Source organism: Prunus persica, chromosome G2, assembly GCF_000346465.2.
Source record: "Prunus persica cultivar Lovell chromosome G2, Prunus_persica_NCBIv2, whole genome shotgun sequence".
In the NCBI taxonomy this organism is placed as follows: domain Eukaryota; kingdom Viridiplantae; phylum Streptophyta; class Magnoliopsida; order Rosales; family Rosaceae; genus Prunus; species Prunus persica.
The window spans coordinates 23,033,098-23,056,712 of record NC_034010.1 but is presented as its reverse complement, the minus strand read 5'-3'; the positions used below and the strand labels follow the sequence as shown (position 1 = coordinate 23,056,712).

General features: G+C 37.3%; 3 protein-coding genes across 3 annotated transcripts; all 3 read left to right on the top strand.

Moving 5' to 3' along the window:
• LOC18786263 (protein KINESIN LIGHT CHAIN-RELATED 1) lies at positions 1,999-5,292 on the top strand. The gene is made up of 3 exons (XM_020558426.1): positions 1,999-3,057; positions 3,601-4,509; positions 4,746-5,292. The coding sequence occupies exons 1-3, from the start codon at positions 2,489-2,491 to the stop codon at positions 4,981-4,983; spliced, it is 1,716 nt and encodes a 571-aa protein (XP_020414015.1). The 5' UTR covers positions 1,999-2,488; the 3' UTR covers positions 4,984-5,292.
• LOC18786015 (LOB domain-containing protein 1) lies at positions 5,945-6,737 on the top strand. Its single transcript, XM_007219652.2, has 2 exons — positions 5,945-6,181; positions 6,283-6,737. Exons 1-2 carry the CDS (start codon positions 5,999-6,001, stop codon positions 6,562-6,564), a joined length of 465 nt encoding a protein of 154 aa, XP_007219714.2. The 5' UTR covers positions 5,945-5,998; the 3' UTR covers positions 6,565-6,737.
• LOC18786552 (cyclin-H1-1) lies at positions 8,672-13,459 on the top strand. Its single transcript, XM_007219404.2, has 10 exons — positions 8,672-8,691; positions 8,792-8,816; positions 10,458-10,514; positions 10,933-10,991; positions 11,204-11,288; positions 11,481-11,569; positions 11,656-11,719; positions 12,528-12,754; positions 12,903-13,030; positions 13,144-13,459. The coding sequence occupies exons 2-8, from the start codon at positions 8,802-8,804 to the stop codon at positions 12,570-12,572; spliced, it is 414 nt and encodes a 137-aa protein (XP_007219466.2). The 5' UTR covers positions 8,672-8,691; positions 8,792-8,801; the 3' UTR covers positions 12,573-12,754; positions 12,903-13,030; positions 13,144-13,459.

Below are 23,615 nucleotides of genomic sequence, written 5' to 3'. Positions count from 1 at the left end.
TTTCTATGCTACAACTTCCAATATTCACAATAAATACACATAGCAATCCATACAAAACATTGAGTGAATTATTACTGAAGTATTATTGCCATTTTATTGGCCCATTAGTGAACATGGTTTGGGATAAAGAATTACTTTTAATTATACACAGGATAAAATTTTGGTGTATATTCCAACATCATTGTCGAAACTGAAAGTGAAAGAAGAATCATTATGTACCCAAAAATAAAAATAAAAAATAGAAGCATTCAACACCCCCAGCCCCTCCTAACCCTCTGTCTCCCAGACTGAGACAGCCATACTTCCATTCCTCACCTCGCCACAACCACCCATCCCCAACCCAGTGCCCCAACCCAAATTGAATTACATGATGCTTCTGCTCTTACTTCTTATGTCTTCAGAGATCTTCCAGAGCAACTTGTATTGGATCCATATGCACCTCTTGGAAAATTACCTTGTCCCAAACCAGAAAGAATGCTTTTTGAAATTCTATTTTTAAAAAAATAGAATTATGGGGGGAAATAAAAATAGAGAAATGACTAATCTAAAATGTATCATAAGTTATGAAACAGTACATAAATATTTCTTTGTAAAATTTGGTGAAAAATCAAAATTTGTAAATAAAAATATTTAAAAAAAAAGGGGAGAAAATTTATCCATCTCAACTCATTCCCCTCCCCTTGCTCCTTTCTACCCTCCCTCCCCCTCGATTCTAACACCCTAGCCTGCCAGCCACCCCTCCACCACGACCATCCCATCCCATCCCACCCCGCACCCACCTGAAACCCAACCTAGATCAAATTCAATTTTGTGTATGTCAGTCCTTTAAAACAAGAAAAAAAAAACCCATATATGGAACTTGAGTTTCGTGGATGTCAAAGGGAGAGAAAGAGAAGAATTAGGTGGTGGGAGGAGGTAGAAGGAGGGTGCTGGATCATGGATGTGAGGTTGTTGGCTGCCGCATAGAGAGAAGGAGATGAGAGATAAAAAGGAGAAGGAAGAAGGGTGAAACTGAAGTCACTCGCGGGTTGAGATTTTTCTTATGGGTAATTTAAACCCAGTTGTAATAAAACTACAATTTTGAAACTGAACCGTTCATTTTAATTGAACGGTTGGTAACATCCTGCAAATAAGCCCTGCATATTAACCTCCACATTCTAGCAGCTCCCTGTCAACCCTCACATGTGGGTCATGTGCTCTCCTTGTGGACGCTCACACTTTTCGGAAAATTGCACACCACATTGAATTCTTCATCACATAAAGGAGCCATGCCACGCAAGCAACTTATTCGTTGGTCGCTCATCTTTGTGTCGTAAAAATGAGAAATACAAACTTTTGCCCTTCACTCGTATTATAATAAGTTGACGGGTTATATCACATGTTTATATTTTAACAGTCCTGATCTTTTGGATTACAGTAATTCAAAAGATTTATAGTTACTCACCGTTAGATGTAAATTCAACGGCTCACTCACTCTTACACTTTTTTTAAGAAACTTTTTTGAATTATTAGATTCATATCCAACGGTTGGTGACCACAATTTCTTGGACTCCTGTGGTCGAGTCCAAGAGATCGGAATTGTTTTTTTTATTATCATACAATTTCAATAATTGAATTGTAACAATTGTTATTTTTAAAGATGGGTACAATTTTGAGTCAATTCGACTAAATCGTCTAATCTAATTATAAGATGGTAGGATTGGTTTGAGAAGGCTTAATAATGAGCAGATTTTGAGTTCAATAAATTATAAATCAATATATACGGGGTATATTGCAGGTTGGAACCGAAACTTGAAAGTATGCTTAATTTTAAGTTAATTCAACCGAAAACACTACAAAATAATACTTACAGAAATTATTTTAAAAAAACTTAGAAACACAATTCAATAGGTGAAAATAAGATTCGTTTACAGATGTGGCACACCACCAAGTAGCATTTGTAACTTTTGACCTTTATAAAAACAACAAAGCAACCAAATCAGTTTTTCCAGCCTTCAACTCTTTCTTTCCCCAGTCTGTAGAGGGAACATTACAGGCGAAGCAAAGCAAAGAAGGACAGCGTGTAAGGCAGTGGAAAAGAAGAAAAATACTGAAAAATGGATTTCGTATCTCTGCTGGTCCCCTTTTTCGTGTTGAAGCTTGTCATCAAGTTAAAGCACAATTCCTTCATCATTACGAGTCTCTTCCACGCAACCCTCCATCCCCACCACCACCACCATTACTTCCCTCCTCTACCCGACACACACATTCTCACTCTCTCATTACTCTCTCTCTCTCTCTCTCTCTCTCTGCAACACTGCACCTTTATCATGAGCTTCTCTGCAAAATATAGCAGAAAACCCAAATTAAATTGGTCATTGCCGTCGCTGATTTCTCACCACATTTGTTAAATTGCGCGGGTATTTGGTTCCGTTTTGCCAATTCTGTTGTGAGTTTTTTATATTATATCGAATTTTAGCTTGAATTCTGGGTATCTGACTTCTCAGTCATGCCAGCCTTAGCCTCACCCAAAACACCATCCCAGACCATTTTCGTGCCCGACCCGACCCCTAAAATACAGCACTTCAATGGTACCAAAACCCCGTCACCTTCCACCTCACGAACGAAAGCCTCCAGAAAAACCCAACCCGTCGATGAGACTTCGCTCGACAACCCGGATCTAGGTCCGTTCTTGTTAAAGCTCGCCCGGGATACTTTCGGGTCGGGCGAGAGCCCAAACAAGGCGTTGGACTACGCCATTCGGGCTTCCAAATCATTCGAGAGGTGTTCGGGTCCGGGTCTGGACCTCGCTATGAGCTTGCACGTTGTGGCGGCGATATACTGTAGTTTGGGCAGGTTTGAGGAGGCTGTTCGGGTTTTGGAGCGGGCAATTGAAGTCTCGGATCCGGAAAACGGGCCGGACCATGCGCTGGCTAAGTTCTCAGGGTACATGCAGCTGGGTGACACGTGTTCGATGCTGGGACAGCTTGAGCAGTCCATTTTATGTTACGAGTCGGGTTTGAAGATCCAAAGGGAGACTCTGGGCGGGTCGGATCCGAGAGTTGCAGAGACTTGCAGGTATGAGCTCTATTTTCTCAGCTCAATAGGCTCATTTTAATGCTAAAATGCGCCTTTTTTTGGGTAGGAAAAATGATAGACTGGTAGTAATGTTGGGCCCACATGTTTCTCTGATTATTTGGGTTTGGGTGGATTTAGTTGTTGCATCGGGATGTGGGTTGCATATAGTCTTCACACCTTCGTGTTTCTCAATGTTAATTTCAAAATAATTAGCTAAAAAATGTTAATTTAAAAATAATTAGCTAAAATTGTTAATTTAATAATACTAATTAAAAATTGATTTGGTTGATGAGGTTTGTTGAAAACAATGGCGGATTTTGAGCACACTTGATTAGTTACAAATTTTGATTATGTAACAAGTCATTTGTAATTTCTCATGTATTTTCAAAGTAACCGCATTTCATTCTTTCATCATTGAGGCTTCAAAAATATTTTGGTGAAATAAAACGAGTGAAAATACCCGAAAAATTATAGAAGGGTGCTGGAAACACTAACATAACTGCATTGCATTGTGTGTGAAATGGCATTGGAAATGAATGGCAGGTACCTAGCAGAGGCCCATGTCCAAGTAATGCAATTTGATGAGGCAGAGAACTACTGCAAGAAGACTCTTGAAATTCGAAGGGAGCATAGCTCACCTGCGTCTGTCGAAGAGGCTGCTGACCGGCGTCTCATGGCTCTCATCTATGAGGCAAAGGGAGATTATGAATTGGCACTCGAGCACCTTGTTCTTGCAAGCATGATTATGATTGCCAATGGGCAAGACAATGAGGTTGCCGCTATCGACATGGGCATTGGTGACATTTACTTGTCTCTTTGCCGCTTTGATGAGGCGGTTTTTTCCTACCAGAAAGCACTTACGGTTCTCAAATCCACAAGGGGTGAAAACCACCCTTCTGTAGCATCAGTTTTTATTCGCCTGGCTGACTTGTATTACAAGACAGGCAAGCTAAGAGAGTCCAAATCCTACTGCGAGAACGCATTGAGGATATACGCGAAACCTTTGCCTGGAATCATATCTGAGGAAATTGCTAGCGGGTTGACAGAAATCTCAGCCATCTACGAAGCTGTCAATGAGCCTGAGGAGGCGCTAAATCTCTTGCAGAAGGCAATGAAGTTATTAGAGGACACCCCTGCACAGCGGAGCACTATTGCGGGAATAGAAGCGCAGATGGGTGTTATGTTCTATATGGTTGGGAGGTATGGGGAGGCCTGGAGGTCCTTTAAGAGTGCTATATCAAAGCTTCGGGCCAGCGGGGAGAGGAAATCAGCACATTTTGGTATTGTGCTGAACCAGATGGGATTGGCTAGTGTGCAGTTGTACAAATTAGATGAGGCTGCTCGGCTTTTTGAAGAAGCAAGGGAGATTCTGGAGCAGGAGTGTGGCCTTTGTCACGTGGATACTCTTGGAGTATATAGCAACCTTGCAGCAACTTATGATGCCATGGGAAGGTAACTGATCTTTGATATTCATGTGAGCTGTAAGGGTTTTGTTTGTGCTTTCTGCTATGTTGAATGGAAATGAAATGTTAACTTTCTCTAGGGTTCTTCAATCTAGAAATTATAATTGAATCATTCTTGATTCTATGATAAATCCTGCTCTAGGGGGTCTTACTATTGATGTTTAAGTTCTATAATGCTTTAGTTTAATTCCTCCATTGAGCATGAAATTCTGTTACTTATTACAGAGTAGAAGCTGCAATTGAGATGCTAGAGCACATTCTAAAGGTGAGGGAAGAGAAGCTTGGGACGGCACATCCAGATTTTGACGACGAGAAGAAAAGACTGGCTGATCTTTTGAAAGAAGCAGGAAGGGCTAGGAACAGAAAAGGAAAATCACTTGAGAATCTACTTGGTTCCAACTCCCACCAAAGGACGAAGAAGGAAGGAGTGAAGAGGTGGGCTGGCTTTGGACACAAAACTTGACCAAGAATATGACTCTCTCCCTCCGGCTCTTTTTTCCCCTGCTGCAAGTTTTATTTATTTAGCAGATTTTGTAGATATCAATGGATGCTATTTCAATTTCCACTTGGTTTTCACTTTGCTGTCTTTGTTTAGTCACTCACTTGTTTCCTGGAGTTGCTTCTCGTGTGAAATTTAACCTCTTTTCTCGGTTATGTCATGTGTTTGCACTTACTGTTCTTGGTATCCTGGTCGTCTCTCTGGAAATATTGTATTGTGAAATTTAAACCTCATATCAAACCCACATCAGAAATACAAGCCCTGCATTAGTAATTTAAATTATTCTGGGCCTCTAACGGTCACACATACTTCTACCTCACCCAATAATATATGTTGTCAATGTATTAGCTTGAGTGACGCTACACGTGTATCCTCGTAAATAGAAGCCTCAAAGTTACAGATAAATCCTTGCTTGGACGCTTACCACGTGTGAAGTACGAAAGCTCACGGAACTTTCATATGTGCTTGTAGTCTAGCTGCAGTCCAAAAACCACAATAGAAGTCATAAAAGCCTCCAAAACACCACGGAAATTGAGCTTTGGAAAATGGTAATCAAACTTGCTCCAAGTAAGTGCCAACACAATTTTCTACCACATGGTGCTGTCTTTGGTGTGGTTCCAGAATTTAATGAAAAGACAAACTGATCAGCAAAAAGTTGAACATCACCAAACATGAGGTTTGTTTTATTGGAAACTGACTGAATCTCCAAAACTGCAAGATCTGAAAAATCCACATTGGGGGTTCACTGTTAGGTCCACTGTCCCAACAGTGAGGTTTCACACAATTTTCAACCCTCATATTATAGCTCAAAACTGTCCTCTAGTGGCCGCCTTCCTTGCACTTAACCTTTGAATTTTGGCACCCCATCTAACAACCTATTATTCCTTTCAACATGTTGGCAAACTTTAGCTGCTCTTCTCTTATATATATATACACAAACTGGAGAGCTTCTTTTGAACCATCCTTGAAATAACAAAACATGGACACCCAAGTAGTACCAATGCATAATAGGGTTCATCAACCATGCGCAGCTTGCCGGATGCTACGCCGAAGATGTGACAGAAATTGCTCACTTGCACCATATTTCCCAGGGGAGGAGATTGAGAAGTTTGCTGGTGTGCATAAAGTTTTTGGTGCTAGCAATGTGATCAAAATGATTCAGGTGAGTTTCTGTGGTACTTTAATATGCTTAGAACAGAGTTTTGTTAGAATTATTATTAATTAAACATCAGCTAAGATATGGCAATTGTATTTTGGAATCAGATGGTGGAAGAGACAAGAAGGGAAGATGCAGTGAAAGCTCTAGTTTATGAAGCAAGAGCAAGGCTCAGAGACCCTGTTTATGGCAGCACTGGAGCTATTTTCCATTTGCAGAAGATGATTGAAGAACTCAGATCCCAATTGGAATCAATAAGATCTCAAGTCTTGGAGCTGCAACAACACAGAGATCAGTTGTTGGGCATTCTCATGAACAATGTTCATTGCCTTGAAGATGATCTATTCTCCACCATGCATCATGACCCAATGTTTGGTGGTGACCTGTAATCCTGTTAGATATTTTAGATACTTATTCATGAACATATAAATGTGTCATATGTAATCAGTTTGAAGACTCCTTAATCTCCCTTTGGATAACTTGTTTTGGTTTGTAAATTAAGCCCTTTTTTTATAAAACACAATAAATGTTTGGGATTGATCCATATTTTTTATTTATCACACATCACTTTCAGTTTTAATTCTTGAAACAGAAATGAAACGATATTGGGGAGAAGAGACTCGAACCTAGAATCTAGGAACCCAGTGACAAGAATAGTGGTATTATTTGGATCCAATTTTCTTGATGTTAACTAACTTGTGGACTTTATAAAAAAAAAAGCTCCGGTTGGCTTCCAGGCCATACATGTTGGTAATGTATTGGAAAGGGAATATACAAGGTTATGTCCATTTCGCTTCAAATAGGCCATGATGATATTTGAAAATTGCACTTGCCTAACTAACAACGCCAATCTACAAAGTTGATGGCTTTTGCACGCATTTTTCAAAACAGCACACATCGGTGCTCAATTTTCCAGTCAAAGTCCTCAAATGAGTCCAACTACAACAGGGAGTGAATCAAACAAAAACTAACTTCTAGATACAAACTTTCCTTATCAGAAGCCACATTTAGTAAAATAGGGAGCAGAAAAACACAAATAAAATATGTGCATTTATTATTCGACAAATTTTTTTATATAAAAGAATACGGTTAAAAATTCGGTTATTGTAAAGTATTTTCATATAGATTACATAAAAAATTTAATGTGTAGTATTTTTATTTACTAATATGTGAAAAATAGGTTTATAATACGTGTATAATATATTGATTTTTAAAAACGTATTTTTTGTCATATCTTTAAAAAGTGTATGAAAAATAAGTAATAAAAAAAATGTATACATACATCCTACGTGAATTTGTTTCGTATTATACTTTTTTTTAAAAAAGAATAATGCTACTCTTACCACATTTGTATACCACATCTTTATACCATCTTATGTGGTAGCTGAGGTGGACAACCACATCAATTAAAATAATTTGATATTTTCTTTTATTTTATGATTTATTTCAATATTTGTTTTTCTAATTGCCTTAATTAAAATACACTTCATTGATTTAATTGATGTGACATATAATATAGATATTACAAAAACTGACAACGGGGTCTAGTTTAGTGGAAATGGCTTTGATAGTGTGTTTGAGAAAATCGCTCCTCCAATATCGCAACTACATATTAATATCTAAATTTTAAGGGTCGTTACAAATATCACTTGTATTAAAATATATAAAATTAAATTAAATTAAAGGCTTTTTTATTTTATTTTATTTTATTTGGTTGGTAAAGTGGAGGGAAAACGCCCAACAGAAACACTAATAAGGAACAATGATAAGTCTGGGTAAACAAACCCTACACATATCCTTAAAAATTAACTGATGCACAACAGCAGGAGCAGCATCCCAAATATGAAGCAAGCATACCAGCAATAGAAGCTAGAGATCAGAGTGAACAACGGGTGAAGAGGATCAAAACTAGGCGCATTCAAAAGATCTACCGCCAAACGGGAATCGGACTCCACAATAAGGGGAAAATAGTTGGATTGGTTAGCAAGCCGCAAGCCATAGAGGGTGGCCCACAATGTTAGAAGAGAATCCACCAACCCAGTCCCCATTGACAATTCTGATTAAACCACCAGCACCAATAATCCCTTCCTCACCTTTCCTGCAGCCATGTATTTAGTTTCCACCAACCAACAGGAAGACCCAAGAAGCAAAACCACCTTTCCTGCCAATGATTGTCTTCAAAAGCCTCAATGCAACGGTTTTTGTTTTTCCAAGCAAAACCAATCCCACAGATTAGGACTGTCGGATAGACTCACTAGGGGCTTTTACTTGTGAATGGGCCTCCGAATGAGCTTGATGCGCATTTGGGTCGGGTTTGGTTTGGAAATTAATTGTAGTCCGGAAATGTTATGGCGAAACTTTAAAAGGAACGACACCGTTGAGAGTCGTTTACGTACGGACACCGAGCTCAAGAAAGGAAGTAGGAATAAAGAGACTCAAAGTTGAAAGCTTCAATGGCGTGCCTTGTGTCCACTACCCTCTCTGTACCTCTCTCAGCTTCACATTGCTTCACAAAGGTAAGTCCACATTTACCGAACTTGTCGTCAACAAAAAAAACCATAGCTTTTATCCTTGAGCTGCTGAAACAATCTTAGACAACTTAGGATTTGAAAGCAGGAGTGGGAAAATGCTTCAGGAACAGGTTTTCTTCTTCAATCTCTTTTCTCAATTGCCAGTTATGCTTACTGTTATACTTGGATATGATTAGTTTTCATAAGATATTTAAAATCGCCCGCCTAGGCGTTAGGCGGGTCTGGGCGCCTGGGCAGGTCGGGTCCCTCTCTCTCAAGTATTTCGAACATTGGTAATTAGCAAAACTTGAACCATGCTTGAGCTTACTTAGATATTGGTTTTCAGTGTAATTTTATTCCGCCTGACAGCATATTCTCATGAACTTTGGTCTAGCAACCTACTTATAGCTGAAACCAGAACTACCTTTTTTTTAGTCAAGAAACCTGACCTACCTTGTAATTGTGGTACTCAACCCAGGTTTGAAACCATTCATGAAAGATTATGTGCATACCCTGAATTGGTCGTCTTTTAATTATTTGATAATAATTTCCATTCATTAGACGTGTCAGAGGAAGAGACTTAAGCCAGTGAGTAAGTAAGAAGTTAAAAGATGTTATGAAAGTCTTTTTCCAAAATGTGGCCATCTTTAGTGTAATAAAATGTTTAGCCATTAGTTTTTATGTTGCTTTAGAGAATTAATAGAAGAAAACATAATACAGGAAGAGATGGAAGGAACAAATAAACCCAAAATCTATCCTTAACTCGTAGGACTACCAATGCACAAACCAAATTTTTTGCAAGACAAGAAACCTAAGTATTCCTCTAACTGTTCCTCAAATCTAGAGAGTGCAAAACTTGATATTCGATTGAATCTATGCAGTCCTTGAGTAGTTTTCAAGAGGAGAATGCAATATAATGATCTTTATTTTGTATTCGTTGTTATCTTAAAATTGTACTTTTCGCTAGTCAAATCTTCATTTAAAATCTCGTCAAGGTACTAGTAAGCTCCCTTTTCTTTGGATAATATATCTCAATTGAATATAACAGATCATGAAAGAACAGAAAAAAACTTTAAAAGGAGAGAAAATGCAAAACTAGCAGTCTCTTTTTTAATACTTTAAAGGCATTCCATTTTTCATGATAAACAGAATAAGCCTATCAAGATGCTATTCTTTAGTCATATTTTCTTGGAACTCTCAACCATTTTGTTCCTGCTTGCTCTGTTATTTTAATTGCATATAGCTGAATAGTGTGTTCAGTTTCTTTTCTGTTACATGGCATCTGTTCGACTGAATCTTTAAGAGTCTTTCTTTGTTAACTTGCTGCAATCATTTTAAATAACCAATAGCCAGTCATGACCAATGTATCTTTCTGCACAATTTAATAAATTTAAACTATAAGTAATTCAGTAAGGAAGTCTTTTAATTAAATGAATAATTCTGTTTCATTTGGTTGTTGGTTCTTGTGTCAATTATGTAAATAACAGAAAGAAAAAAACAAAATTTCCAAGGAATTTTTTTAGATTGGTAGTACTATGTCAGTTCACTTCTGTTAAAGGAAAAACTCCGAAAGTCCCACTCCCCTGCACATGAGCCAAATATCACTAATCAGCTTTGTGGCAGATGTAACGTTTTTCCTTGGGGTGCAATATAATGGGTGAAAATTAAGAATTTCCCATTTAGTGGAATGTAGTTCTTTTGATGACGGTAATCTGGCTTTTGCTTAACCAGCTAAATATTTTTTTTCATGGAATGTTTTGTATGCTGCAAAGATGGAAGTGGATAAAATCATGCTCACAGATGCACCACTTCTATTCCCTCCTGAGCAGGTACGATTTGCCATTCAAGCTTCTAGCTGTTCAAGCTCAGAATTTGGTCATTAATTTTAAATATCGAAGATAAGTTTTGCAACTCAATTAGAAAGTTTTGCAAACGAATCGAAATGCTTCACCCATTTTAGGTTTGAGTATTAGGATTTGGTCGGAGAGTGCTAGGGTTATAGGAGCAGATTTAATGAATTTTATGAGTTGGAAGAGAAGTTGGTCATTTCATATACAGTGAGATAGAGCCCAACCAAAAGCTAAGAAAAATAATATGGCCTTTACTGAAGTTCACCATGCTAGGTAGAGTTTGGAATTTGGATCGTGGTTCAACTTTTTGATCTCTCTCTCTCTCTCTCTCTCTCTCTCTCTCTCTCATGGATAATTTATACATCATCTTTAACTTGCCCATCTTCATTTGATGCAGTTGGCATTGGCTGCTTTGCGTAGTGCAAATCAGGTGCACAAAGTTGTTGACTTTGAGAGGTTCTGATTTGAACTTTAGGTTTCCTATAGTTTTTATTAATAGTTTTATTTTTCTTTTTCCTGTACAGTTCTATTTCTGCCTTCCCCTCAACTTCCCTATTGGCTGCTCAATTAGAATTGATTACATTTGAAATTAAATTGTTGGGATGGGGAGGGGGGGTTTGTTGTTGGACGATACTAATAAACCTTCTTTCATGTATGCTCATTTTCAGATATCTGAGGAGCACTCCCTCTCGTCAGAGTTCTGAACATACCGTTTCAGAGCTAGTTGAATTACTTAATGCAATAGATTCTTGGGTATAAATTCGTTGCAATCTACATACAAGTGTGGTGCAAACTTCATTGACTCTGCTTTAGCAGCACAAACATTTGTGAAAATTATATATAATAAAGCTAGATGATTAAGTTCAGGATTTCGAAAAATTTAATCTGATAACCTTTTGGTTTCATTTTCCCATCTTCTTTTCTTCCTGGCTAATGTATATGCAGGCAAGAAAATACAAGTTTCCTTCAGACAAGGATCTCAAGCACATCAACCGAAAACTGAAATCTTGTTGGGGTCTTAGTTCACATGACGAGTATGCTATTCCTTATCTAGAAATAGTCACGTTTAATCTGGTGCCCTTTTGTTTTGTATTAATGCCAAACTTTGACTGGTTTCCAGAAGTACGAAGTGGGATAAGAAATCGAAGCACAAGTCGAAGAGGAGCTCAAATGAAATGCAACCTGTACCTTCTCATACTGAAATCTCTCTGCCTTAACAGCCATGCATCGTATGTGTGATATGATTTTTAAAATTCTAACTCACAATTCCAATTATTAAGTTCTTAAATATGTTTGTTAATAAAGTGTAGTGTCAGGAATTAATTTGAGCATTGCTTCAATATGTGGCTATAGATAAATCCTTCAAGATGAAGTGACTGTAATATTTGCTCCAAGCTTTTTCCTTTATGGGATGGCTACTTCCCTCTTTATGATAAAATGAAATTACTCAGAAACCTGAAATTATTGGAATAATACCCTAGTCCTGTAGTTCCTAACTTCCTGTTGTTTAACTTCAACAGTTAGTTGTCAATGTAAACTTTAGCTGCTTAGGTGGATTGTGATCCATAACAAATGACCATTCGTATTGTCTATTGACCCTGATATACTATTGGGTAACCTTTTGCATCATGTTTGCTTTATTAATGTGCATCATTTTTTGGCTGTCTTGAATTGTTTGACTGGATGTGAGTGATTATGTTGTGGAACTGTGGTTGTTAACACTCAATTTCAATCGGGAAATTTCTTATTGTTTCCAACTGTAATTTCATTTGCAGCAATGTTGCTTATGTTAGTTCAAGTGGCTCAATCATTGCTGTTGCTGGATATAGCTCCAGTAATGTTAATGTGGTTATATGGGATACATTGGCTCCACCTACCACCTCACGGGCTTCTATCCTCTGTCATGAATTGCTTTTTCAGCCGTAGTTATTAATTTTTTCGGTTCAGTTAATAATTTTTCTTCATCTTGTATATGCCTTGTCCTTTTTGTAGTGGCTCTATCTTCCCCCTTATTGTGACTGGCGGAAAAGGTGGTGATGTTGGACTTCATGATTTCTGGTACATTGCTACTAGAAGGAGTAAAAGGCACAGGCATTCTGATATAGGTGAACAAGTCATGAAGACATCATTGAATTTTGATATGCATCCTGGGAATGCTACCAAGCTTGGGGAACAAAATCAAAATGGAATGCTTTGGTATATACCAAAGGCTCACTCAGGTATAACCTGACAAATTTTCATGCAAGATTAACTCTGAAATATCAGTTCTTTGTCCAATTATCATTTAACCTTTTGATGAATTAATCTGAATGAAGGGAGAGTCACCAAGAAATCTATAATCCCAAAATACCAGTTTGTTCTTAACAGGAAGCAAAGATGGAGATGTTAAGCTTTGGGACGCCAAGAGAGCTAAGTTGGTATATCACTGGCCGAAATTGCATGAAAGGCACACATTTTTGCAACCAAGCACTCGAGGCTTTGGTGGAATAGTCCAGGTAAGTCCTTTGTTCATGCAATAATGTGATGACTTAAAGTCTTATATCTGTAGTTAGACATGTTAAATGATTTCCCTTATGTCGAAAGGTTTTGCATATTGTACATTTTGTAGGAGGAGGTTTAGCCATAATCAGCTCATGCGTCTATTCAATCGTCTTATGACCAAGGTATATACGGTCTGGTTTAAGGAGAAAACACAATATTTTTTGGATAAATTTGAGTATTCTCAGCTCTGGCAACATCTTTGACTTGCTCTTAATTGTGTAGATAGAAAAGAATGCCATTTTATCTGGCTGCAGTTAGAATTGCATATTAGCAACGCACCTAGAGTGTAGATAAAAAAGGGAAAGATTGTATTGGTTACTGAAAATGTATAAGATAATGACAATGCATTACTTAAAAAAAGGCAATGTATTCAATTATTATTATCCTTCTTCTTCTTCTTCTTCTTCTCTCTCTCTCTCAATATTGCTTTTGTTCTTGATAACAACGAAATCATTGAAATGCATAGGAAAAGTGGAGCAATGAAATTGTGGACTAGGGTATTCTAGAGAAGGGATAGATCAAAACGAGGTTGTGACGGGATGGCTGGATGGGGAATAAGCTTCAGCATAGGTGCCAGAGTATTCTTGAGAGGATTAGGAATTTAAAGATGAAGTTTCTGTCAGCCGTGAGTCGTGGGTTTTGAGTTGCAGGGTTTTGAAGCTTGAAAGAAAAAGGTTGCCTGAACTTTTTTCAGGTGATTGTTGTCTGAGAGTATTGTGAGAGAGGATGATCTCTTAAGCTCAAATAGAGTATTGAAGCTCGGTATGGAGAGGGGATTTGAGGGTTTATGTCATTCTCGTATTTTATCAAGAGAAAGTGATGCTGAGCAGACCTAGACAGACACTCACACAAAGCTCACTAAAGAATGGGACTGTGCTTCGTCACTTATTGGTTTCCCAACAAAAAATATGTTTGGCTTGTTTTGACCAATCCCCTATTTGCATTGCGATAAATTTGAGATACACTTTGCACCAATGCTATTGCTTGTGTTGGTGCATAATTGGAAAAAACACGGAGCTATTTAAAACTGGTTGACAAATCCCTTAAAAAAGAACTTATAATCCAAAAGGTGTGTTCTTTTTTCAAAAAAGTGCGCACACAATGTAATTACCGCCCCACTCAATTTGTTCAGGTGGCTAATTGAATAGTGGCCACTAGTTGACCTAACGTTAAAAATTGGTCTAGTTTGAGTGGGTTCTACTGCCGCATTTAGTAACGACTTGCAGCTATATGCAAGTGCATCATCATTCCCACTGGGTTTTGCATTAATGCTAAAAGGAAAATACTTGCCTCTTTTTTTGAAAGTGGGAATTCCTATTTTTTGTTAATCATAGCTTGATGTGTGTAGAGATTCGTTTTATGTTTTTTTGAATTATTTTTGCATATGTATAATACTGTGATTTGCAAGAAGTAGGAATACCTCTTTCAAGGGAACGAGGGAAACAAAGTCCATATCAAAATGAAAGAAAACATAGAAGTAAATAAATTCCAAAATTATGCATATATGCTTATATGTGTCACATATTATCATATGCATGTGTAAGGCAATAGATGGAATCAATGTCGTGGGAGAACAAAAAAGTAACTAAAACCTGAGATATCTTAGAAAATAATATCTTAAGACTGTACAAAAACTTTCGGCTTATGTCAATTAAGGTGCAATAATTATACCACTAACCATTAAATTATTTTACGTGAATAAATTACCCTATATATATGTAGATAAACAATTAGCTATAAAAAAAATTGCAAATAGTCAAAAAGGAAGGAAACGTGTCAGGCAAAGCAACAAACAAGCAACAGCAATTCAATCCTTTTTTCATCTGTGGATCACCACCAAACTTTGTTTGCTTCATCTGCCCAAAAAAAAAACCTATTAATTATAATCATTTTTTTCTTAAAAAAAATTAAAATTATATAACTGTAAACTATCTTTGTCTGTACATATATTAGATGTTTTAAACAATATTACCATATTAATTAACAATCTAGTTTGTTGGGAAAGACCAAAAGAGGTAGATTCAAAACAGAGGAATTAAATTAAGAGAAAATTTAGTCATATACCTATTCTTAGTACTAATAATATAAATAAACCATACACCATTTAATTTCTATAAACAAATTCAAAAAATGACAACTAGCTCTATTGAATTTCATTTTAATTATTAAATTACTTTGATGCCCTATTGAGTGTTTTGGGTATTTTTATAAGGTTTTGGGGTTGTGGTTGTTTTAAGAAATTGATGGCAGTTTTGTAATTTATAAGAAGTTAAAAGCCTATTTGTTATGTTGTAAATGAGTTTTGAACGTGTTTCTAAAGTCCATTATATATATTATAATTTATATAGGTATCACAATGAATCTCCCTAAAATTAAAAGGAGCCAAAAATTTCATAGGTATGTGTCAGAGATACCAAACAAAACATCAGTCTCAGAAGAAGTAGAACTTATTGGAGAAGTAGAACTATGGACTTGACAAGTTTACATTAGCAGTAATGAAATGATGCATACCAAATTACTATTTGTTCATGCATGAATTTATTGCCCTGAAATGTGTAACAACTATATATAAATTTATTTGATTTTGACCTATGACCAACAAAACAAATGCGCACATGAGATTCTTGACTATAATTTCAAAAAGAAAGATTTCATATATGAAATATTGAACAAATAAAATTAATTAGTTTAACAATGAGGGAGTAGCCAAATTCTCCGAATTTTCTGAAATGGATCTGGATATGGATTATAATTAATCTGATCCGATAATAATTTGATTTGACTTATTATTAGTATAATTTAGTTTTTCTAGACTTTATATTAATATTTTATATATATAAATGAGTAATTTTAATTTTATATGCACTAATAATACACTTACAACTAATTTTTATGGTCAAATACCAAAAATTGATATAAAAAGTAGAAAAATACGATAAAAGAACGAGGCTACTAATGAAATTTTAATTTTTTATACATCACAAAATAAATCAGATAATAATCTGATCCGATCCGAATTCGATGCATAACGGATATGGATTGATAGGTGCAATTCGATAGTTCAAATACGATCCGAATTTGATAATCCGATTATAAATGAATTCAGATTTGGATCGAGGGATATCTTATCCGAATTCGACCAGTTTACAAGTCTACAACTAATGTTTCTTTCATCCCAAAATAATAATAATAATAATAAAACAGTGTTTCTTTTATTAAAAAATATATATATACAAATTTGTTCATTATAAATTTTCAGTATTACATTAATTTTTTTTATAAAAAAAAAAAGTGAAAAAAAAAAAGGGGAAACCACAACACCACGGGACGGTGAACAGTTGCAGTGGTGTTCTATTTGTTTGTCTTAAGTTCTTTTAGTTTTTTTTCATTATTTTATACCCAACAAATTTGTACTTCTTATGGTTATTGGTTACAAGTGATAAGTCTATATTTTATATATATTTTATGCCCCCTTTGCTTATTTATTTATTAATTTCTTGGTTTAAATTGGTTGTTTTTAATTGGTTTTGTGAGATTTGTGAAGGAATTGTGAAATAGGAGAAAGTGTGCTAAAAGAAAGGCAAGTAGATGAAGATCAACTAAAAAGAAGCCAAGTCATTCCTTTTGTTGCAAGGAATGTTGTCAAATTTCCTAGTTCAAGATGGTGCAAGTCTTATCAAGTCAAACAAGGAGAAATAAAGAAGACTTTATTTTAGAAGGAATCCTATTTTTATAACAATTGTAATTATTCCTTAGGTAGGATTTCTAGGAGGTTTATAAATAGGGAGTTTAGGTCATTGTTGAAGGGATCCATTACCCATCATCCATCCTCCATCCTCCATCATCTACCCTAAAATCCCTACACATTCATACTCATCGCCGAAACACTCAAAGGAGAGAGAGAGAGAGAGAGAGTTTTAGAGAGACAAAGAAGACAACCTGGAGCTAGAGTTGCTGTCGTGCAGAGATCAAATCTTCAATTGGTTACTTCTTTCCTATGATATTATTTATCATGGTTTTTATTAAAGTTGTCATGAACTAATTTCTTCTTGCTAGGGCTACGATGTAGCCTAGCCATGAATATTCAATTACTTTAGTCAATGTTAATTCCAAATATTTTTCCATGTTGAGTATCTATTACCATGCTTAATGCATTGAATGTTTGGCCAACATTTAATTGTTTTGATGCTAAATTGACGATAGGAATATCCAATTTGGGGTTGCTTCTTGTAATAGATACCATGAGTTACATGATTAGACAGGGATGTTTGTCATGACTTATGTGGTTGTTTTGTAGGTTTTCCAAGGAATTTAATGGGTTCTTATTATCTTAATTCCATTACTAGGGATAGAGTGGGTTGGTAATAAGAATACTTTTGGTATAACCAGGGATGGAGTATCAAATAAAGTAGGGAAAATCAACTGTCAACATAGAGAATAATTAGGATTAACATGCTAAGGGAATTGGGTAGAATTGGCTATGGTGAAATCGGAAGCTCTAGTGCTCTCATAACTTGAATCTCACTACTTTATTTTTCTACGCTTGTTTTTATTCATTGTTTTAGTTAATTAATCAATCAAATCTCATCATCAATTGTTCAAATAAAGTCTTGGGTTAATCACAATCGGTACTTGGTAAATTAAATCACTCTTCGTGGGAACGACACTTCACTCATCACTATATTACTTGTGCGAATTGTGCGCTTGCAATAAATATCACAACAAGTTTTTGGCGCCGCTGCCGGGGAGTGTTTTAAATTTTATTAATATCGATATAGATTGATTTGGATTTTAATTTGAATTTTTTTTGTTTTTTTAGGTACTTCACCTAGTGCATGAGTTTTGGGAGACGTTCGCAGAGTCTTGTGCTTGTACCATTAGATCCAGAGATCGAGCGAACGCTTCACAAGCTTAACAAACTCAAAAGGGGGAAGGACGCAATATTGGAAAAGCCATCACCTATGGCTGAGGAAGCAAAACCAGTAAGGGACTATGATGTCCCATCTGTGGTGGCATCACCATCGAGCATTCGTCGTCCAACCATTGATGCCAATAATTTTGAAATCAGACCAGCCATAATTTCAATGATTCAGCAATCCTCCATCTTTTGTGGTTTACCTCAAGAAGACCCTAATAGCCATATCTCTAATTTCTTGGAGATATGTGACACATTTAAGTGCAATGGAGCTACCAATGATGTTGTTCGCTTAAGGCTTTTTCCTTTCTCATTAAAGGAAAAGGCAAAGTCATGGTTGAATTCTCAACCACCTAATTCGATTACTACATGGGACGACTTGGCCAAGAAATTTTTAGCTAAATTCTTTCCTCCTGCAAAGACTGCGAAACTCAGGAATGACATCATGTCATTTGCTCAGAATGACATGGAACCTTTTTATGAAGCATGGGACAGATACAAGGATATGCTAAGGAAGTGCCCACATCATGCCCTACCTACTTGGATGCAAGTTCAAGCGTTCTACAATGGTTTGAACAATACAAGCAAAACAACAATTGATGCTGCAGCCGGAGGAGCTTTGATGGGAAAAACAGAAACTGAAGCATATAACTTGCTGGAAGAGATGGCGTCAAATAACTATCAATGGCCTAGTGAGAGATCAACACCAAAGAAAGCTGGAATTCATGAGATTGACGCCATATCTGCGTTAACTGCGCAAATTTCTACTATGTCTAAACAACTTGGTACTTTAAATGTTAATGCTATTCAGTCTACTAATTTAAGTTGTGAATTTTGTGCAGGACCTCATCATGGCAATGAGTGTGGAGCTAGTCCATTCACATCACCATCGGAACAAGTGAACCAAGTCTCTGATTTTCATCGACAACGGAATAATCCTTACTCCAACACTTATAACCCAGGATGGAAGAACCATCCGAATTTTTCATGGAGTAATAACCAAAATGTACAGGGACCTCCACCTGGTTTCACACCTCAAGAAAAGAAGCATGGATTAGAGGATATAATTACTCAACTTGCTGGAAATGTCAACACTCTCTCTGTCAATCCAAATCAATTTATGAGCAAAACCGAGACGACCCTTCAGAACCAAGCTTCCTCTATTCGAAACTTGGAGGTTCAGATGGGCCAGCTAGCTAATGTATTGACAGGAAGAGTAAATGGAGCTTTGCCAAGCCAAACAGAGATTAATCCGAAAAACCAAGAACATGCGAAGGCGATAACTCTTCGGAATGGGAGGCCAATAAAAACAGCAGTAGACTTGGATGAAGACAAGAATATCCAGCAACAAACTGCAGAGACATCAGAAATTACTAACGTGCCGTCGTCGTCGTCTATCACTGCTGGAACTGCTGCACAACTTGATGAAATTTCTCAAGAAATTGAACCTGCTACTGTAGAGAAATTATCTCAACCTGCTGCCCCTGTAAAGCCATATGTACCGCCAATTCCGTTCCCTCAACGTCTTCGAAAAAACAAAGTGGATGTCCAATTTTCGAAATTTCTTGATATCTTCAAGAAATTACAAATCAATATTCCTTTTGCCGATGCTTTGGAGCAAATGCCGAGTTATGCCAAATTCATGAAGGATATTATATCAAAGAAGAGGAAATTGGGCGAACATGAGATAGTGAAATTATCCGAAGAATGCAGTGCTATTTTGCAGAGGAAGCTACCACCTAAGCTAAAGGATCCAGGGAGTTTTACTATACCTTGCACTATTGGAACCACTTACTTTGAAAAAGCTTTATGTGATTTAGGATCCAGTATTAATCTAATGCCTTCTTCTATTGCTAAACATATTGGGTTGGGGGTAATTAACCCAACCACTGTTTCTTTGCAGATGGCGGACAGGTCCATAACATATCCCAGAGGCATAATTGAGGATGTGTTAGTCAAAGTTGATAAGCTCATTTTTCTAGCAGATTTTTTGACTTTAGACATGGAAGAAGATGCCGAAACCCCTATTATCTTAGGCCGCCTCTTTCTAAAAATCGGGAAGACATTAATTGATTTGGACAAAGGTTTATTAATTTTGCGAGTGGCTGATGAGCAGGTGACCTTCAATGTCTTTAAAGCAACAAAGTACCCAGTGGAATCAGACTCTTGCTTCCGAGTGGATATAGTGGAAAAAGTTGTCTCTGAAAAATTTAAAGAAGAACATCCATGTGATCCATTGGAGGCTTGCCTTGTGCATTCCTTTACTACTGAGCATGAGGATCCTAAAATTTCTGAGATGGTGTACATTTTGGAAGCAATGAAACCGCGCCCTCCTAGAAGGTGGCGCGAATTTGAGGAGCTTGGCGTCACAACCTCCAAGCCACAACCCAGTGTCATTACTGCACCAACCCTCACATTGAAGCCCCTACCTTCCCACTTAAGATATGCATACTTGGGTAATTTTGAAACTCTTCCTGTGATTATTGCTGCAAATTTGAGTAAACTAGAAGAAGAGAAATTACTACGAGTTTTGAGGGAGCATAAAACGGCAATAGGGTGGACTATTGCAGATATTAAGGGACTTAGCCCTTCCATGTGTATGCACCGTATTCTGATGGAAGATAATTTTAAACCTTCAGTTGAGCATCAGCGCCGATTAAATCCGAATATGAAAGAAGTTGTGCGAGCTGAAGTATTAAAGTTATTAGATGCTGGAATAATTTACCCGATTTCAGATAGTAGTTGGGTGAGTCCAGTTCAAGTCGTACCGAAAAAAGGGGGTATTACAGTGGTGAAAAATGATAAGAATGAGTTGATCCCGACAAGAACAACTACAGGATGGCGTGTCTGCATAGACTACAGGAAATTGAACACTGCGACAAGGAAAGATCACTTTCCCTTGCCTTTCATTGATCAGATGTTGGAAAGACTTGCTGGGCATTCATATTATTGTTTTTTAGATGGATATTCTGGGTATAATCAGATTCCAATTGCACCTGAAGATCAGGAAAAGACGACATTCACATGCCCATTCGGCACTTTTGCATACAGGCGCATGCCCTTCGGGTTGTGTAACGCCCCTGCCACCTTTCAACGTTGCATGATGAGCATCTTTTCGGACATGGTGGAGCGCTTCATTGAGGTTTTTATGGATGACTTTTCTGTTTTTGGCTCATCATTTGATTCTTGTTTACATAATTTGGCATTAGTTTTGAAAAGATGTGAAGAAACCAATTTGGTTTTGAATTGGGAGAAATGTCATTTTATGGTGCAAGAAGGGATAGTCCTGGGGCATAAAATTTCAGCTAAAGGCATAGAGGTTGATAAGGCAAAAATTGATACCATAGAAAAATTGCCACCGCCCACTTCAGTAAGGGGATTCGAAGCTTTCTGGGTCATGCTGGATTTTATCGTCGGTTTATCCAAGATTTTTCCAAAATCACGAAGCCCTTATGCAATCTCCTTCTTAAAGATGTAGAATTTAATTTTGATTCAAGGTGTTTGGAAGCATTTAATATCTTGAAAGAGAAGCTTACTTCTGCACCTGTCATTGTCGCACCGGATTGGGACTTGCCTTTTGAGATTATGTGTGATGCTAGTGACTATGCGGTAGGGGCAGTTTTGGGTCAAAGAAGAAATAAATTACTTCATGTAATTTATTATGCCAGTCGTACTTTAAATGACGCCCAGCGGAATTATACCACCACGGAGAAAGAATTGTTAGCAGTAATCTTCTCCTTGGATAAATTTCAATCCTACTTGATTGGAGCAAAGGTGATAGTGTATACCGATCACTCAGCTTTAAAGTATTTACTTTCGAAGAAGGATGCAAAACCACGATTAATTCGCTGGGTACTACTGCTCCAAGAATTTGATCTTGAAATTCGAGACAAAAAGGGGTTCGAAAACGTAGTAGCTGACCATCTTTCGCGGCTGGTCAGTGATGTAAAGATGAGTGATGATGCTGCACCCATTATGGAGATGTTCCCGGATGAACAATTGTATGCCATTCGATCATCCGAAGCTCCCTGGTAAACTGACTTTGTGAATTATTTAGCTAGTACTATCATTCCAGCTGATTTATCGTTTCATCAGAAGAAGAAGTTTTTCTCCTTGGTTAAACATTATTATTGGGACGACCCATATTTGTGGAAACATTGCCCTGACCAAGTTATACGGAGATGTGTGCCTGAGGAGGAGATGGAAGACATATTGCGACATTGCCACACATTGGCGTGTGGGGGGCATTTTGGTGCCTCCAAAACAGCAGCCAAGGTATTACAATCTGGATTTTTTTGGCCAACTTTGTTCAAGGATGCCTATGCATTTGTAGCTGCCTGTGATCGCTGCCAACGCACTGGAAATATTTCTAGCAGAAATCAGATGCCATTGAATAATATTCTAGAGGTTGAATTGTTCGATGTCTGGGGCATAGATTTCATGGGACCTTTCCCTGAATCTTGGAAGAACAAGTACATATTGGTGGCTGTTGATTATGTGTCGAAATGGGTTGAAGCCGTCGCTCTCCCTACCAATGACTCCAAGGGTGTTGTCAAATTTGTCCGAAAAAATATTTTCACCAGATTCGGGACTCCGCGTGGAATCATCAGTGACGGAGGTACACACTTTTGCAATCGTCAATTTAATTCTCTTTTAGCTAAATATGGTATTACCCACAAGGTTACTACTCCCTATCATCCACAAACTAGTGGACAAGTTGAAGTTTCCAATAGAGAATTAAAACGAATTTTGGAAAAGACGGTGAGTGCTTCAAGAAAGGATTGGTCACTGAAATTGGATGATGCCTTATGGGCCTATCGAACGGCGTTCAAAACACCAATTGGCATGTCTCCTTATCGTCTAGTTTTTGGGAAAGCTTGTCACTTACCGGTTGAGCTCGAACATAAGGCACATTGGGCACTCCAAACACTCAATTTTGACATGATTGCAGCAGGAGAAAAACGGGCAATTCAATTGAATGATATGGATGAGTTTCGTAATGAAGCTTATGAGACTTCCAAGATATACAAGGAGCGTACAAAGAAATGGCATGATAAGCATATTCTAAGGAAGGATTTCTTCGCTGGTCAGACAGTTCTCCTATTTAATTCCCGCCTCCGACTCTTTCCCGGGAAGCTGAAATCACGTTGGTCTGGACCATTTACAATAGTGCAAGTATTTCCTTCTGGAGTTATTGAGGTTAGGCATGACGAACAAGGTACTATTTTCAAAGTAAACGGCCAACGAGTGAAGCCATACTTGGAAGTCAATTTTGATCAACAGCGGACTTCCATTCCTCTGCATGATCCAAAGTGATGACCTCGCAAGTCAGGCTGGGGACTATAAACCAAGCGCTTGTTGGGAGGCAACCCAACTAGGTACCTTCGTTCCTTTTTATTTTATTTTGTTTTGTTTTCCCTTTATTTTCCATCCTTCTATGCCTTTACTAATTGTTACATGCATTTACTTTAAACATTGAGGACAATGCTTAGTTTAGGTTTGGGGGTGTGGAGTTTAGTTGTTTTTTGTTTGAGTTTTGAGTCATAAAGAAAAAAAAAAAAAACAGATTTTGTGTTCCAAAGAAAGGATTTTGTGTTTCAAAGAATATTTCTCGATTTTTTCTA